The 19,202-nt window shown below is 40.9% G+C and overlaps 1 protein-coding gene across 1 annotated transcript; it reads left to right on the top strand.

The window, feature by feature from the left end:
* Positions 1 to 16,338: 16,338 nt before the first annotated feature.
* On the top strand, positions 16,339 to 17,286 carry LOC100353327 (olfactory receptor 4A5-like). The gene has a single exon (XM_008272624.5). The coding sequence runs from the start codon at positions 16,339 to 16,341 to the stop codon at positions 17,284 to 17,286; it is 948 nt and encodes a 315-aa protein (XP_008270846.5).
* Positions 17,287 to 19,202: the final 1,916 nt, after the last annotated feature.

The following is a 19,202-nucleotide window of genomic DNA, read 5'->3' as shown; positions in this document are numbered from 1 at the left end:
TCTATTTTATTTGCTTGTAAATATGTTCCTTGGTTAGAAATGACTGGGTTTGAAATCACAATGATTTTTTAAAATTTTAATGTAGGCATTTTATTTGATATAACAAATTAAAATATGGACTATTATTAAGCAATTTCTTTTTAATTTTAGAATTTTATTTTTATTTTTGGAGATAATATTTTACTTTTTTTAATAGAAAGCTTTTATTTAATGAATATAAATTTCATAAGTACAACTTTTGGATTATAGCAGTTCTTCCCCCCATACCTGCCCTCCTACCCCAAACCACCCTACCACCTAGTCCCTCTTCCATCCCATTCTTCATTAAGATTCACTTTCTTTTTTTTTTAATGGTTCTTTTTTTAACTTTTATTTAATGAATATAAATTTCCAAAGTACATCTTATGGATTACAATGGCTCCCCCCCCCCATTAACTTCCCTCCCACCCGCAACCCTCCCCTTTCCCTCTCCCTGCCCCCTTCCATTCACATCAAGATTCATTTTCAATTCTCTTTATATACAGAAGATCAGTTTAGCATATATTAAGTAAAGATTTCAACAGTTTTCACCCACACAGAAACATAAAGTGAAAAATACTATTTGAGTACTAGTTATAGTATAAAATCACAATGTACAGCACATTATGGACAGAGATCCTACATGAGAAGTAAGTGCACAGTGACTCCTGTTGTTGACTTAACAAATTGACACTCTTGTTTATGGCAAAAGTAATCACCCTAGGCTCTTGTCATGAGTCGCCAAGGCTATGGAAGCCTTTTGAGTTCACCAACTCTGATCATATTTAGACAAGGTCGTAGTCAAAGTGGAAGTTCTCTCCTCCCTTCAGAGAAAGGTACCTCCTTCTTTGATGACCCGTTCTTTCCACTGGGATCTCACTCGCGGAGATGTTTCATGTAGGTTTTTTTTTTTTTTTTTTTTTTTTTTTTTTTTTTTTTTTGCCAGAGTGTCTTGGCTTTCCATGCCTGTAATACTCTCATGGGTTTTTCAGCCAGATCCACATGCCTTAAGGGCTGATTCTGAGGCCAGAGTGCTGTTTAGGACATCTGCCATTCTATGGGTCTGCTGTGTATCTTGCTTCCCGTGTTGCATCATTCTCTCCCTTTTGTATTCTATCAGCTAGTATTTGCAGACACTAGTCTTGTTTATGTGCTCTCTTTGGCTCTTGGTCCTATCATTATGATCAATTGTGAACAGAAATTGGTCACTGGGACTAGTGAGATGGCATTGGTACATGCCACCTTGATGTGATTGAATTGGAATCCCCTGGTATGTTTCTAACTCTACCATTTGGGGCAAGTCAGCTTGCACCCGCATGGGAGACCAGAAAGAAGCTCCTGGCTTCAGATCGGCGTAGGACTGGTCATTGTGACCATTTGGGGAGTGAACCAACATAAGGAAGACCTTTTTTTTTGTCTCTCTCTCTCTCTCTCACTGTCTGTAACTCTACCTTTCAAATAAATAAATAAATAAAACCTTTAAAAAATAAATAAATATAAATTTCCAAAGTATAACTTTTGGATTATAGTGGCTTTTCCCCCCCATAACCTCCCTCCTACCCACAACCGTACCATCTCCCACTCCCTCTCCCACCCCATTTACATCAAGGTTCATTTTCAATTATCCTTATATACAGAAGATCAAGTTAGTATATACTAAGTAAAGATTTCATCAGTTTGCACCCACACAGAAACACAAAATGTAAAGTACTGTTTGAGTACTAATTATACCATTAAATCACATAGTACAACACATTAAGGACAGAGATCCTACATGGGGAGTAAGTGCACAGTGACTCCTGCTGTTGATTTAACAATTTGTTACTCTTGTTTATGGTGTCAGTAATCTCCCTAGGCTCTTGTCATGAGTTGCCAAGGCTATGGAAGCCTTTTGAGTTCTCCAACTCCAATCTTATTTAGACAAGGCCATAGTCAAATGGAAGTTCTCTCCTCCCTTCAGAGAAAGGTACCTCCTTCTTTGATTGCCCATTCTTTCCACTCGGATCTCATATGCAGAGATATTTCATTTAGATCATTTTCTTTTTTTCCCACAGAGTGTCTTGGCTTTCCATGCCTGCAATACTCTCATGGGATTTTAGCTGGATTGAATGCTTTAAAGACTGATTCTGAGGCCAGAGTGCTGTTTAGGACATCTGCCATTCTGTGAGTCTGCTGTGTATTGGTGCCTTTTCAATTTCTTGACGTAGGCACCTATTGCTATAAACTTTCTTCTTAACACTGCTTTTGCTGTATCCCGTAAGTTTTGATATGTTGTGTTGTTATCTCCATCTGCTTCCAGAAAGTTTTTGATTTCTTCTATGACTAACTGTTCATTCAGGAGCATGTTGTTCAGTCTCCATGTGTCTGCATATGCTCTAGGGATTCCTGAGTTGCTGATTTACAGCTTCATTGCATTGTGGTCCATAAAGATTCATGGCATGATTTGTATTTTTTTTAATTTGCTGAGACTTACTTTATGGCATAATACATGGTCAATCCTAGGGAACGTTCCATGCACTGCTGGGAAGAAATCACAGTGATTTTGAAATCTGTTCCATGTTCACATTTTGCTGCTGCTGAATGCAGTATTCCTTCCTGTCAATAGATGGAGTTTCTGAGTGATGTGCAAATTTTGAAACATTATGAATGCTTTTTTTAAAAAAACAATGTTTTTTACTTGACAGGTAGAATTATAGACATTGAGGGAGAGAGACAGAAAGGTCTTCCTTCTGTTGGTTCACTTCCCAAATGGCCGCTATGGCCAGTGCTGCGCTGACCAGAAGCCAGGAGCCAGGTGTCCCTGGTCTCCCATGTGGGTGCAGGGGCCCAATCACTTGGGCCATCCTCCACTGCCCTCTGGGCAGAGAGCTGGACTGGAAGAGTAACAACCGGGACTAGAACCTGGCGCCCATATGGGATGCTGGCACGGCAAGGCAGAGGATTAACCTAGTGAGCCATGTGCTGGCCCCACATTATGAATGTTTTTAAGTGCGTGTTCTTGTATTCACTATGTTCCAAAAATTCCTCAGATTATTACTGAATTGTCCATTTCTCTTGTTGGTTAAACTTATTTTAAAAGAATTTGATGGCCGGTGCTGCGGCTCACTAGGCTAATCCTCCGCCTTGTGGCGCCGGCACACCGAGTTCTAATCCCGGTCGGGGCGCCAGATTCTGTCCCGGTTGCCCCTCTTCCAGGCCAGCTCTCTGCTGTGGCCAGGGAGTGCAGTGGAGGATGGCCCAGGTGCTTGGGCCCTGCACCCCATATGAGACCAGGAAAAGCACCTGGCTCCTGGCTCCTCCCATCGGATCAGCGCGGTGTGCCGGCTGCAGCGCGCCGGCCGCAGCGGCCATTGGAGGGTGAACCAATGGCAAAGGAAGACCTTTCTCTCTGTCTCTCTCTCTCACTATCCACTCTGCCTGTAAAAACAAACAAACAAACAAAAAAACATAATGTTATTTCTTTTGCTACCCTCCCTTCCTCCCTCACTCTCACTCTCTCTTCTCCTTCCTTTCAAAAAAATAATAAAAAAAAAAGAATTTGATAAGGCTAGGTTTGATTACATATAAATTTTTGTAATATCTTCCTACTATTGAACTCTTGGCACTACAAAAAATTTAACTCTGGAAACATTTCTTTTCTTGAAGTCTCCTTTTTGCTGCCCGATATTAATATAGAAAGTATATTTGTCTGGTCAGTGTTTGTGAATATTTTTCCAAGATATTTTTATGTTTTTACATTGTCAACTAAGATATTTCTTTCCTAAGGCTTTTACTGTTGAGCTCTGCTTTTGAAAAAGCTAAAAGTTGCTTAGTTTTTTTTTAAAAGAATTATTATGCATGTGGATTTAAATTCACCACATTCCTCTTTGTTTTATGCTTATTAATGTGTATAGTTGTTATTCAGGTTGATCCACACACAAAATTCCCCTTTCCTTTAATCCTCTTTACTCACAGCATTTCCTTTTTCCATAACAGAGCTTGCCCCTTTTTCCTGAAGATCAATCTTTAGATTTCTGTCTGGTGGAATTTGATGGGTAACAAAGTATTCCAAGTTTTTTCCATTTTGTAAGAACACTATCTGCATTTTGCCTTCATTTGTTAATTTTAAAGTTGATATATAATTCTGTGTTGATATTCATTCTCATTAGGACTATGGAGGTCTTATTTCCTTATCTTCTGTGGGTCACTAGTACTTTAAGAAATGAATTTTTAGCCTTTTTATTTTCCTAAATGCAATATGTTCATAAGACTTTTTTTTTTTATCCTTTTGTAGAAGTTACGTATTTTGGACCAGCACCATGGCTCAATATGCTAATCCTCTGCCTGCGGCATTGGCACACTGGGTTCTAGTCCCGGTTGGGGCACCGGATTCTGTCCCGGTTGCTCCTCTTCCTGTCCAACTCTCTGCTGTGGCCCTGGAGTGCAGTGGAGGATGGCCCAAGTACTTGAGCCCTGCAACCGCATGGGAGACCAGGAGAAGCACCTGGCTCCTGGCTTCGGATCAGCACAGTGCCCCGGGCTGAAGCGCGCCAGCCGCGGCTGCCATTGGATGGTGAACCAATGGAAAAGGAAGACCTTTCTCTCTGTCTCTCTCACTGTCCACTCTGCCTGGAAAAAACAAAACAAAACAAAACAAAACAAAACAAAAACAAAAAAAAACAAACACTTCAAAAAAAAGAAGTTACGTATTTTATAATGCATTTTCTTTCTTTCTTTCTTTCTTTCTTTCTTTCTTTCTTTCTTTCGACAGAGAAAGAGAGAAAGGTCTTCCTTCCATTGGTTCACCCCCCAAATGACCGCAACTGCCGGCGCGCTGCACTGATCTGAAGCCAGGAACCAGGTGCTTCCTCCTGGTCTCAAGCACTTGGGCCATGCCCCACTGCCTTCCTGGGCCAAAGCAGAGAGCTGAACTGGAAAAGGAGCAACCGGGACAGGGCCGGCACCCCAAATGGGACCAGAACCGGTGGTGCCAGCGCTGCAGGCCGAGGATTAGCCAGCCTAGTGAGCCTCGGCCCTGGCTATAATGTATTGTTAAGGAGCTTTCAATATTCCATTAATTTATAGCTTAATGCTTTTGAACTCTTTCAGAATAGTTTCACCCATATTGCTCAAACATTTTGGCTACCCTATTCTCTGTCTCATGTCTTTTTAAACTATAATTAAATTAAATGTGTCTGAGGGACTGGTGCTGTGGCTTAGCAGGTAAAGAACTGCTGTGGTTCTGGCAACTCTTATGGGTGCAGGTTGGAGTCCTGGCTGCTTCACTTCTGTACCAGCTCTCTGCTAATGGGCCTGGGAAAGCAATGGAGAATGGTCCAAGTGCTTGGGCCACTGCACCCATGTGCACCCAAGTTCCTGGCTCCTGGATTCCTGCTTGCAATTTGGGGAGTGAACCACAGAATAGACTAAGCCTCTCTGTCTCTCCCTCTTTGGATCTGCAACTCTGCCTTTCAAATAAATGAATAAATCTACAAATGAATCTTAAAATTTTTCCACTGAGCCATCATATTATTTTTATAATTTTTTTTGCATTTACTTTGTTGATCTGTGGTTTGGTCTGCATTTTCCCTTCTAAGATTTCTGACAATTCACTAACTCCATATCCATCTGTTTCAAACTGGCTGTTAATTCCAACCATTGAATTCTTAATTTCATTAGTATATATTTTGTGGATGTTACTTAAGAAATTTGTATTAATTATTCACATTGTGATTTAATTACTGCTATACACTCAGCTTATTATTAAATGCTCATTCTTTGTTGTCTGGATCATATATATGTACTTTCAGTGCTCTTTCCTTTCAATGAGGCTTTTGTTATTTTTTTATCTGAATGCTAGAAATAGTAAACAGAAACTCTATGGACAATTAAAGACATTATTTTTATTCTTAAGAGTGAATTTCTGGTGTTTCTAGCTACCAGCTCTAACTAGAGAAGTAGGGAATTCCAATTAAGTTTAGTGTAGTGAAGAAATTAGATGATAGAAACTGAGTTTGAGGTATATTGTGGGGAGCAACTCGGACTAGACTGTTACTGGAATTAAGACTTATTCTATGCATCTGCTCTCCCACAATATGGCGCTGAGAAGGGAGTAACAACTTCTACGCAGCTGCCTCTCGCCAACTTGAGTGATGACCTGCAGGAGCTGATCCTGCTCCTGATTGGAGGAGAGCAGCGTACTCGGCGTGTGGGTAGCAGAGTTGGGATCAGTGGAAGAGGACTATAAAGGAGGAGAGAGACAACATGCACGAGGAACATCTATCTGAAGGAACACCTGAGGAACATCTGAGCAGCCGCCGAGAGAGCCGGCTGGCGGTGTGCCGCTCCCCCGCGGAAGTGGGGAAAGTGGCAGGGGGAACCGCCTTTCCACGGAGGTGGAAGGGACGGTAGCCAACCCGGGAAGAACCAGCAGCAAACCCGGGGAGGGCCGAGCAGACGAAAGAACAGCGCAGGGTCCTGTGTCGTTCCTCCACGAAGATGGGGAGCGACATAATGGTGCCGTGACTCGGATAGGAAGCCTAGGCAAGGTTTAGTGTCGTTCCTCCACGAAGAGGGGGAGCGACATAATGGTGCCGTGACTCGGATAAGAAACCTAGGCAGGGTTTAGTGTTGTTCCTCCACGAAGAGGGGGAGCGACATAATGGTGCCGTGACTCGGATAGGAAACCTAGGAGGGAAGAAGCGGGAAGAAGTGGGAAAATACCAGAGAGAGAGACTAGCAAAGAGCCTAGGGAAAAGCCGGACGGAAAAGGTGCCGGAAGAAGCTATCGAAAGCCTAGGCATAGACTCGGATACAGACTTTGGGAAAGAAGTTAGGATTGGACGTTAGGATTGAAAGCGAAAGTGGAAGCTGGGAGAAATCTCTAAGGTCGAAAGTGAAAGCTAGAAGAAACAGACTCGGATATGGACTGTGGGGAGAAGCCAGGAGAAATGAGAGGGGAATACTGTTGGAAGAAAAGTTAGGAAACATACCAGGTAGAGAAAGCAGGCTGAAACGGAGACGTAAGCTATGTTGGGATTCGTCAAGTCAGCCCAGGGAGCAAAAGGCGAAAAGTTAAAACATAAGCTAGGTTGGAATCCGTCAGATTAGCCCGGGGAGCAAAAGACGGGAAGCCAAACCGAAAGGCGCAGACGTAAGCTAGGTTGAATTTCGCCAGGTTAGCCCGGGGAACTTAGACTGAAAGCCGGTGGCAGAAACATGAGCTAGGCTGTGTGATTCACGGAAGCTACCGCGCACAGAGAGAGCGCATGGGGCACAAGTGGGGAGAGTGCATGGGGCGCGAATAGATAGGGAACATGGGGCTAGTGTGAAGGCCGTGGTGCAGGCGCAAAGGGTGTGGAGACCGCGGAGCGCGCGAAGCCGGGAAGCGGCGCAGAGCCGGGAAGCCGCTGCGGGGCGAGGCGCCGAGAAGCAGCCTCGGGTGGGCGCCGGGAAGCCGCGGGGATAAGAGAAATAGAAGTTGAGAAGTAAAATGAGAGAAATAGGAATGCTGGCAGACAGAAGTAAAATAGGAGAAATAGGAATGCCCGGAGATAGAGAAATAGAGAAAAATAAGGCCTCCCCACAACATGGCAATGAGAGAGCTTGGATTCGGTCTGCCTGATTAGTAAGACGATAAGCACCTGCTGGTGGCTAGCAGCTTACCCGCTGCAGCTCACCGAAGACAGACACGTTATCAACACCAATAAGTCTCCCCACAATACGGCAATGAGAAGGCTTGGATTCGGATTGCCTGATTGGTAGGGCTTGTAAGCACCTGTGGGCAACTCTAGCAGAGCAGAGCATGCGCTGCAGGGCACCGAACACAGGCACGCATCAGCGCCTAAAAACCTCCTCACAACATGGCGAAGAGAGGACCCGGATTCGGTTTACCTGATTGGTCGGGCTTGTAAGCACCTGTGGGCAACTCTAGCAAGCAGAGCAGAGTGTGTGCCGCGGGGCACTGAAGACAGGCACGTATCAATGCCAAAAAATAAAAAGAAAGGGGGATCTGTGGGGAGCAACTCAGACTAGACTGTTACTGGAATTAAGACTTATTCTATGCATCTGCTCTCCCACAATATGGCGCTGAGAAGGGAGTAACAACTTCTACGCAGCTGCCTCTCGCCAACTTGAGTGATGACCTGCAGGAGCTGATCCTGCTCCTGATTGGAGGAGAGCAGCGTACTTGGTGTGTGGGTAGCAGAGTTGGGATCGGTGGAAGAGGACTATAAAGGAGGAGAGAGACAACATGCACGAGGAACATCTATCTGAAGGAACACCTGAGGAACATCTGAGCAGCCGCCGAGAGAGCCAGCTGGCGGTGTGCCGCTCCCCCGCGGAAGTGGGGAAAGTGGCAGGGGGAACCGCCCTTCCACGGAGGTGGAAGGGACGGTAGCCAACCCGGGAAGAACCAGCAGCAAACCCGGGGAGGGCCGAGCAGACAAAAGAACAGCGCAGGATCCTGTGTCGTTCCTCCACGAAGACGGGGAGTGACATAATGGTGCCGTGACTCGGATAGGAAGCCTAGGCAGGGTTTAGTGTCGTTCCTCCACAAAGAGGGGGAGAGACAGTATATGTTTTAAACTTCAACTGCTTGAAGAAAAACGCCCTTTGTGGTCTCAAATGAAAGCGAGGTTTTTAGAAAGGACATTTCATTTGTTTTGGGTTGACCTTGAGTTTCATTTGTTCCTCCTCAGTAAAGCATCTACAGAGGGTACCACTCAGCTTTTTCTTGTGTCTTTAGAATTATTTATAGTCTTTAGAATTTTTACAAATCTTTGTAGAAAAGATATCCCAAATGCTGAGTTTGGCTCTCTGGCTTTGCTTCAAAATATTCACTTCACTCCTTGTTAGTTCCTTAATGGTTTCAAGCACATTTAATTTACATTTCTTATGGATTTTCTTGAGAACTACTGCATGTTTTGCTCTTTGGTGTATCAGAGTGTTCCTTAGAACAAAGACATATTTTGATTTTTACCAATTTTATCATAGAAGAAGCATGGTGCTTACATATATTCTTTTATGTTAAAGGTAATGCATATCTCATTTGAGTTTCTGGATTTAATGTATTTGCTAGGTTGTTTGAAGGTGTGAATGTTTCACACAATTTTAGGCATGATGAAGATTTAAATACATTTATATGAATACCCATATGTGCTAGATATTTATTTATATGTTTATGTAAGTATAGAAGTCTTTCATGACACAGAAGATTCAGTATCTAACTGAGCATATGATGAAATACAGATACTCATTGGAGTCAGTGGCAATCTACGGTAAAATAACACTGGAATCCATTTGGCACTGCTTCATTGGTGGAAAAACAATTTCTTTCTTATAAGAAATTTATGAATTTATTTATGTTGGATTGAAATTAAAGGTTGTATTAATAGAAGGAAGATTATTATGGTTCTGTCTGACACAGACCCAGGTCTTGATCAAAGGTTTCCACTCCACGGGTAACTAGAAAACTATGGTTATTTCTCTTTTCAAGTTAGAAAATCAGTGTCTGTAACTTCTTCCGTTCCTAGGCTCTCTGCCTCTGAGTCTCAGGGATTCATGGGCAGAGTGATATTGTTCCTTGTGTGGGGTCTGTGTGGGTGAAGGAAACGTCCTCCTTCCTTCTGACTTATATATTATCTGGCTTTCCTAGATATTTCATAATGTGAAACTCATAAGTTACTGCTCATTTTACTTGACAAATGTTCTTTTCACATGATGGATTTCTCATGTTTCTTGCCATTCGGCAATTGTTTCTTGGGATGACTCAAGCCTTTGCCGTCTAGGGATTGTTCTGGAAGAAAACAGTTCAGGAGAGATTACTTCATTTGAATCTGTTCCAAATGTTTGTACAAACTAAGGTATAATGATCTCACACAGTCTCTTTCACTTAAAATAGTAATGATGTAAAAACTGTGTCTGAATATAAAAAAGGGAACATTGTTTTCCTAGTGGAATGGCCCAAGAGATTTTGACAACCTCAATTTCTGCTCAAGTTGGAGTGTATCTTCAGTTGGAATCTAGTGCGTAGTAGGATACTATGTTACTGTAGCTATTATTGCTCTAGACTTTTGTGGAAAAGTCTCAATTTCCTATGATGAGATTGGGAAGAACCAGGCAAATGTTTTTCATGAGAGAAGAGGTGGCCTTAGACATCCTCTCCTTGACTTACTGTAGACTGATGAGATATCCTTCTACTTGTCAAAAAGCTCTAGTTTTGGATGATCCATGGAACTAAATCCCAGCCTTTGTTTTGTTAGGCACAAATCTTAGTACATTGGCATGTGAATGTCATCATACATTTTCAATTTTTTTTTTTGTTAGTTCTCTAAAATTCTCTGAGAAGACAGATTCATACAGTTAATGTTTTTAAATTTGGTTGATTTTTGCCACCAAATATTTGGCATGACTAGATTTATTTCTACTAATTAGGAATGTTTCATCATGCATATATAACATCTTTGCTTTTCCAGGTAGAAAATTTTCCAGCAGGTAAGACTATTCAACTGCCTTTGTAGAATAAATGCTGACATTATATAAAAATGTCTTTGTATTTTAGACATCCACTTTAGATACTTCTACACTTATCTGAGAGCCTGAGATAATGAAAAGCTTATATGAATACAGGAAATCTGTATCAACTTTGTAATTTTTCTACATCTTCTGCTTAGCCCACACATTATCATGTGTTGTATTATCACACACAGATACATGAGACATCTATGGTAACCCCTAGTGAAAGAAGCATTTATTTATGGGGCCAAGGATAAGAACTGAGATATGAGTTTGCAAAATGACTGACAAAGAATACTATTTAAAAGTCCTGTGATGTATTGAAGAATAGGTAATGTATTGAAAACCATTTAATTTCATTGAAAGTTTGTGACTAGAATATTGAGCTGATAATACAGAGAAATTATCCATAAGTCACACAGCATATATACTTTTAACCGATTTATTTATTTATTCAATAGGCAGAGAAACAGAGGGAGAGATATTCCATACTTTGGTTCAATCCCTTTATTTGACCACAATAGTAAGGACTGTGTCAGGCTGAAACAAGGAGTCAGAAACTCTCTCCTGGCCTTCCAATGATTGGTGAGGGTTGCAAAATACTTGGGTGATCTCCTATTGCCTTCTTATGAGCATTATCCAGGAAGCTGGATTAGAAGCTAAGGAACTGGGTCTGTAGCTAGTGTTCCAATGTGGGATTCTGGCATCACAAGCAATGGTATTCTTGATGCATCACAATGCTGGACCTGTCATATTTAAGTATTACATATGACAGGTATTTATTTCAACAAGTGAAACATTACAGATGATTCAGGTATAGTAAATTTATGGATGTATAGCAATAGTTCCTCTGTTATCACATTTTACATTGTATATAATACTGAAGTATAATTGCCTTTAGATATATTCAGGATAGCGAATTTAAAGTAACATATCATACCAGGTACATTAGGATGCAGAGACCAATGTCTATTATGTTCCAGAAAGCGGACCTAGGCTTTTATGTATGAATATTAAAATCATCCATGAACACATGCGAGTTCATAAACATAATGAAACACATACATAGGAAGGTACCTCATCTACTGTCCCTTAGAGAGCTCTATTAACATGATAATTGTAAAGTAGCCCACAGCATATCTTGGTATTATGGTATTTTTTTGAATTTTTAAAAACTATATTTATATATATATGTGTTTTATACTGTCCATAAACATTTAACATGATTTTATTAACTGGTAATACTTTTACAAATTTATTGGGTACAGAGTGTTACTTGAAGACATTTATATAGCCTCTACTGATCAAACCACAATAGTTAGCATTGCCATGTTTATCATTTCTTCATTATTGGAGATTTGGAACTCCTTGTTTCTTGTTCCTCACATAATATGTAATAATTTTTTTTTTGACAGGCAGAGTGGACAGTGAGAGAGAGAGAGAGAGAGAGAGAGAAAGGTCTTCCTTTGCCGTTGGTTCACCCTCCAATGGCCAACGCGCTGCAGCCAGTGAACAACGCTGATCTGAAGCCAGGAGCCAGGCGCTTCTCCTGGTCTCCCATGGGGTGCAGGGCCCAAGCACTTGGGCCATCCTCCACTGCACTCCCTGGCCACAGCAGAGAGCTGGCCTGGAAGAGGGGCAACCGGGACAGAATCCGGCGCCCCGACCAGGACTAGAACCCGGTGTGCTGGTGTCGCAGGCGGAGGTTTAGCTTATTGAGCCGCTGCGACGGCCTATAATAAATTTTTGTTAACTATATTCACCCCACTGTTCTGTGCATTTCCTTTTCAAAAAACCATATCCTTTTTGTTAATTTTATTAAAAAGGTATTAATTGTCTACATTTATAGAATAGTAATAGCCTCAGTTTGCATAGCATCAAGTCTTTCTCTGTGTAGTTTAAATATCCTACTATTAAATATGAATAGGTAAAATGGCTAACAGAAGATCTACCCTGATGAAATCCAGCATTGATGAGTAACAAAAGTGAAGGCACTAAGCATGGTGGAAAGCGCAGTGTGAGAATAAGAGAACTGGAGATAGACCACTTATTACCTTTATGTTCCTCCACAACTGTGCCTTTGTTAGTCTATAGCTTCAGAGAACAGAGCTTCTGAGGCAGCGGGAGGCAGTCGTGTGAATTCTGTGTGTTGAAATTCGTCCCAGCTGGCTCTAATGAAGATACCTGTCCCTGCAAATGTTCTCCACTACCAAGTCTATGTGAATGGGGTCTTCTTACTTCTGGTCATAATACATTACCGTCACAGGTAATGATACTTATATGTAAGAAAATGGACATTTTAAACTTATGTCCAAAAAGGGATTCATGAATTACCATTATAATACTCCTTTTATGTTGATTTGTGTCTAGGTTTCTTACTAAATGGGCAAAGCTCTGTTCTGATCCAGTGCTCATGGTGAAACATTCACAAGCACTAATGATAGATATCAATTTTGTGACTTGGCCAGGTGCTCAGAGGTGTTCTGCACACTTCCATGCAATACAACAACAACCTAGGAAGTAGATGCTGTTGGGATCCTCCTTCCAGAGATGAGGAAATAGGCATAGGCAGGTTTATGAAGCTGTGCCAGGTCTGATGAAGTGGGGCTGCAACACAGGCAGTGTTTGTCTGAATCCTTGTTATCCATTGCTGTGTTACGTACTTCCAAGGATGTCCTCATTCCCAAGTAGGTACTTATTTAAAGAGAAAAATGAGTGAAGGTCACTGAAATTACCCCATCTCACTTACCACTGGGTTTCCTTTTTACATTAACTATGATCATGAGCTTGGAAATTGATATTTCTTTACACAAAAATAGGAAAAATTAAAAAATATGTGAGCTGAACATAATAAGGCAAGCTACTGCAATGGGGCCATCGCTAGCTAGGATTCTGAGTTCATGTAGCTCAATTCCCTTATTTTTCAATGAGTGAACTGACTGAGACAGGCGTATAATTACATTGACAAAATACTCAAATGCCTCCTTACATCACTTACCCTGGGCTTTTCCCTTCAGTGTACGGTTTTGTGTAACCCTGACCCTGAAATTCCATTTGAATTCTCTTCATACCTAAGAAACATCATGATGTACTTTTTTTTTTTTATAGATTTATTTATTTACTTGAAACTCTGAGTTATACAGCTAGAGGAGGAGAGCCAGAGAGAGAGGTCTTCCATCTGCTAGTTCACTCCTCAATTGGCCGCAAAGGCTGGAGCTGCACCCATCCGAAGCCAGGAGCCAGGAGATTCTTCCAGGTCTCCCACATGGATGCAGGGGCCAAAGGACTTGGGCCATCTTCTATTGCTTTCCCAGGCTATAGCAGAGAGATGGATAGGAAGTCAAGCAGCCAGTTCTTGAACTGGCACCCCTATGGGATGCCAGCAGAGCAGGTGGTGGCATTACCTGCTATGCCTCAGCGCTGGCCCCAGCATTGTGGTTTATATAACCAAGCCCCACAATTCTCTGCCTCTTTCTCAGTGTATGTTATTTACTCTCTCACTACCAAGCTCAACACAAGAGTTTTGAAAAAAAAAATACTACTTTATATTTGGGGATAGATGAGATTTTAATTCAGTTCAGTTAAAACCATTTGCTGGAAACCAGGATAGTGTATTTAAATGTGTGAGCAATTGTGGTATCAGCAACGATCAATGGATAGAATTACAGTTTCTGAAAAAGCTGACAGAGGGCTGGCATTGTAGTGTAGTGCCTACAATGGTGGTATCCCATATGAATGTCAGTTTGAGTCCTGGCTACTCCTCTCCCAATCTAACTCCCTGCTAATGTCCCTAAGAAAGCAGTGGGATATAGCCTAAGTTGTTTGACCCCTGCACCCATGTAGGATACCTGGAAAAAAATCCTGGCTCCTGGCTTTGGCCTAGCCCAGCCAGGGCTTCTGTGGGCATTTGGGGAATGAACCAGCAGATGGAACATGGCTTGCTCATTCTCTCTTTCTTTCTCTCTCTCTCCCTGTCTCCCTCACTTTCTGTAACTCTAAATCTCAAAATAAATACATAAATCACTATGAGAAATGGTGACTTGATCAGCCCTTGTCCTGACTGTTGACGAACAACTTAATACTTTATCCCTTTTAGTATTTATATTTGTTCTACTTAATACTATTGGTTGAACTCTGTAATTAACACACAATTATTCTTAGGTGTTGAAATTTAACTGAAAAGTCATCTCTGCTAAATATAAGAGTGGGAATAAGAGAGGGAGGAGTTGTACAATTTGGAATATGCTCAATCGGACTTGCCCCAAATGGTGGAGTTAGAAATGTGTCAGGGGATTCCAATACAATCCCATCAAGGTGGCATGTACCAATGCCATCTCACTAGTCCAAGTGATCAATTTCAGTTCACAATTGAACATACTGATAGGTCTAAGAGTCAAAGGGATCACATAAACAAGACTAGTGTATGCTAATACTAATTCATAGAATAAAAAAGGAGAGAACGATCCAACATGGGAAGCGGGATACACAGCAGACTCATAGAATGGCAGATGTCCTAAACAGTACTGTGGCCTCAGAATCAGCCCTTAAGGCACTCGGATCTGACTGAAGAGCCCATGAGAGTATTTTAGGCATGGAAAGCCAAGACATTCTGGCAAAAAAACCCAAAAACCAAAAAACAAACAAGCAAAAAAAACAAACACAAACCAAACCTAAATGAATTATCTCTGTGAGTGAGATCCCAGTAGAGAGAAAGGGTCATCAAAGAAGGAGGTACCTTTCTCTGAAGGGAGGAGAGAACTTCCACTTGACTATGACCTTGTCTAAATAAGATCGAAGTCGGCGAACTCAAAAGGCTTCCATAGCCTTGGCAACTCATGACGAGAGCCTAGGGAGATTACTGACGCCATAAACAAGAGTATCAAATTGTTAAATCAACAACAGGAGTCACTGTGTACTTACTCCTCATGTAGGATCCCTGTCCTTAATGTGTTGTCCAATGTGAATTAATGCTATAACTAGTACTGAAACAGTATTTTACACTTTATGTCCTGTGTGGGTGCAAACTGATGAAATTTTTATATATATATATATAATATATATGTGTATACATATACATATATATATATACAGAAGTTCAAAACTAAATTGATATTCTGTACATAAAGATAATTGAAAATGAATATTGATGTGAATGGAATTGTAGAGGGAGTGGGAGATGGGAGGGTTTCAGGTGGGAGGGAAGTTATGGGGTGGAAAAAGCTATTGTAAGCCATAACCTGCACTTTGGGAATTTATATTCACTAAATAAAATTAAAAAAAAAACTGACAGAGAGTCAGACTTGGTGACTGCTGAGGGTAGAAGATGCTAAATGATTTTGTAGGTTTTTTGATTTATTTAGAAGTTCAATTTCTTGAATTTTAGTGAGAGACTTGTAGGAGATGGACATAGATATGCAGGTAGCACAGATTATAATGTAAAGCTACTGGGCACACATACTACCAGCACACAACACTGATTCTACTCATTTATTTATTTCTACTTATTTTAAATTTATCTTATAGTCAGAGGCTTAATGTTCCACTGAGCGAGTTCAACAAATAACAAGTAAGGAAAGAAGACTCAGAAATGGAATAATTTACCTCCAACCCAAAATCATACCACCCCTGGGTTATAGAATTGTCAAGCTAAGACCACTTCGACTCTCAAAGAGGAACTGACCAGATGCTTATTAAATGATTTTGTGATTAAACCAATGTAGAAGATATAGTGAAGACCTGCCCCACAGCCTAATGTCCTTACAGTCCTATCCACAGGTCCTAGTCTTCTGAGCTTCTATTTGGAAACAAGCCTTTATAGAAGAATCAATGGGACATGGTAACAATGTCACAGCGTTTATCCTTCTGGGCTTCACTCAGGATCCCGCGGGACAAAAGGCACTGTTTGTCATGTTTTTATTCATCTACGTGGTGACAATGGTGGGCAACCTGCTCATTGTGATGACCGTTGTTTCCAGCCCTTCTCTGGGCTCCCCAATGTACTTCTTCCTGGCTTATCTGTCACTCATGGATGCTGTCTATTCCACTGCTGTTTCTCCCAAGTTGATCATAGACCTACTTTGTGATAAGAAGACGATATCCTTCCCGGCTTGCATGGGCCAGCTCTTTATAGAACACTTATTTGGTGGTGCTGAGGTCTTCCTGCTGGTGGTGATGGCCTATGACCGCTATGTGGCCATCTGTAAGCCACTGCACTATCTGACCATCATGAACAGACGATGTTGCATCCTTCTATTGGTGGTGGCCTGGGTTGGAGGGTTTACACATTCTGTGATTCAACTTGTGTTTGTGTACAGTCTCCCCTTCTGTGGCCCCAATGTCATTGACCACTTCATTTGTGACATGTACCCATTGTTGGAACTTGCGTGCACTGACACCTACTTCATAGGCCTCACTGTGGCTGCCAATGGTGGAGCCATCTGTATGATTATCTTTAGTCTTCTCCTAATATCCTACGGCATCATCCTGAACTCTCTTAAAACTCACAGCCAGGAAGGAAGGCGCAAGGCCCTGTCCACTTGCAGCTCCCACATCACAGTGGTTGTCCTGTTTTTTGTTCCCTGTATTTTCATTTATGTCAGACCTGTTTCCAATTTTCCCATTGATAAATCCATAAGTGTGGTTTTCACCATTGTGACTCCCATGTTGAATCCTTTAATATATACCTTGAGAAATTTGGAAATGAAAAATGCTATGGCTAATCTCTGGTGTAAAAAGTTAACTAATGGTAGAATAAGAACATGTGTCCTACACTGAACACAGTTGCTCTTAATTCTAGAGTAACTAAGAGGTAGTAAATGATTAAAATATGTGATGTGATCAATTCAGTGGAAGTTTTAGGGATGCTTCTTTGTATAGAAATTCTACAAAGAAATGGAATGAATTATGCTTTCATATGAGAATCAATGTCTTAGGTAAATTCTAGTGGACAAATAAAAGGCACACAGTTGTTCTATTATAAGTTAATAAAAGTAAGCATATCTTATAACTTAATATTTTTGAATTGTATTTAGAAGTTTCTTTTTATTTCTGTAGTATCACCCAAATGAATGAGAAGGAAATTTGAATAAGAATTATCTCTGGAACCAAAACAATGATTTTAAAATTTTAGGCTCAATATTCTGTCAATATAGTATCTTTCTATAGCTACATTATGCTTTTTATTTAAAATTACCTCCAGATTCAATTATTATACACTTTAAGTTCAGGATATTTGGTGACAGATAACACTGTGGTTGATTAAAGACACTGTTATTGACTATTTCTGTTTTTATGCGATGTGGTTGATGATGAAGAAAGATTCAATCCTGATGACAGGGTGGATGCTTTGCTTTGGAAAGCCATACTAATCCCAGTTGTACATATATTTTTGTGACTTTTCTCACTAGTTGCCATTTACATCTTTGCCAACCTTTGAAGAATAATGAAAGCTTCTTATTTTGCCTTCATGATGCTGAAGATGTGAGTAAATCATGTGTTATGTCACATAAGAGGTGCATTCCCTAAAACTTATGTTCAACTTAGTTATGGACTTGAAATTACTAGTGTTATGTAAATTATTTGTTGTTTTGCAATTTTTTGGAAAAACCTAAATGTTTTCTCAGTCAGTAGCCATCTTGGAACATCATAAATCAGTTTAAATTGCTTTCATTGCAATATGAGACATCAATTATGCTTTGTAAAAGTTCATGTTTCTAACTGAAAGAAATTATTTTATGTTAAGTAGAATGTTGACATGTTGATTTTCATAGATAATTATGTTTCCCCCTAAAGCTTCCGGTAGTGTATAACAGTTCCATCTCTCCTCATCCTTGTCTAATATTGTGAGTTGTTGACATTTTTTGTGAATATAATGGATGTGAGCCTTTGAGTTCCTCTGTGATTCCATTTGCAAACCTTTCTGCTACTGAATATTACCTTATTCTAATATGTTTGTCGGATATTCATTTTTTTCAACATTCTAGGAAATGTATGTCCATGTATTTGCAGCAGTTTTAAGAACAACCTCTTACCTCTTATCATTATTATTAGTTTCTTGGAGTTCTTTAGAAATCCTATGTGATAACTCTTTATTTTTAATGTGTATCAGAAAGTCTTCTTCATTTTTTTTTTTTTTACACTATTGCCTATTAGATACATAGGAGCTTCTTTTTTTTTTTTTAATTTTTTGACAGGCAGAGTGCAGAGTGGACACTGAGAGAGAGAGACAGAGAGAAAGGTCTTCCTTTTGCCTTGGTTCACCCTCCAATGGCCGCCGCGGCCGGCGCGCTGCGGCTGGCGCACCGCGCTTATCTGATGGCAGGAGCCAGGATCCAGGTGCTTTTCCTGGTCTCCCATGGGGTGCAGGGCCCAAGCACTTGGGCCATCCTCCTCTGCACTCCCTGGCCACAGCAGAGAGCTGGCCTGGAAGAGGGGCAACCGGGACAGAATCCGGCGCCCCGACCGGGACTAGAACCCGGTGTGCTGGCACTGCTAGGTGGAGGATTAGCCTAGTGAGCCGCAGCGCCGGCCCAGGAGCTTCTTTTTTAATCTTGATTTTTTTTAAGTGGAAATTTTATTTGATAGCACCAGAAGAAAATTCACTAGAAGACAAACTATACAAAACCTATTATTAAGACAAATATTTTACGTATTTTAGTTGTTGATGCATAATTGTTAAATAGAAAGTGTAG

The sequence above is a fragment of the Oryctolagus cuniculus genome, chromosome 1 (assembly GCF_051225735.1).
Source record: "Oryctolagus cuniculus isolate XC-2025 breed Fujian yellow rabbit chromosome 1, ASM5122573v1, whole genome shotgun sequence".
Taxonomy (NCBI): Eukaryota; Metazoa; Chordata; class Mammalia; order Lagomorpha; family Leporidae; genus Oryctolagus; species Oryctolagus cuniculus.
Note: the sequence above shows the minus strand (reverse complement) of the source record. Positions and strands in the feature narration are given on the sequence as shown.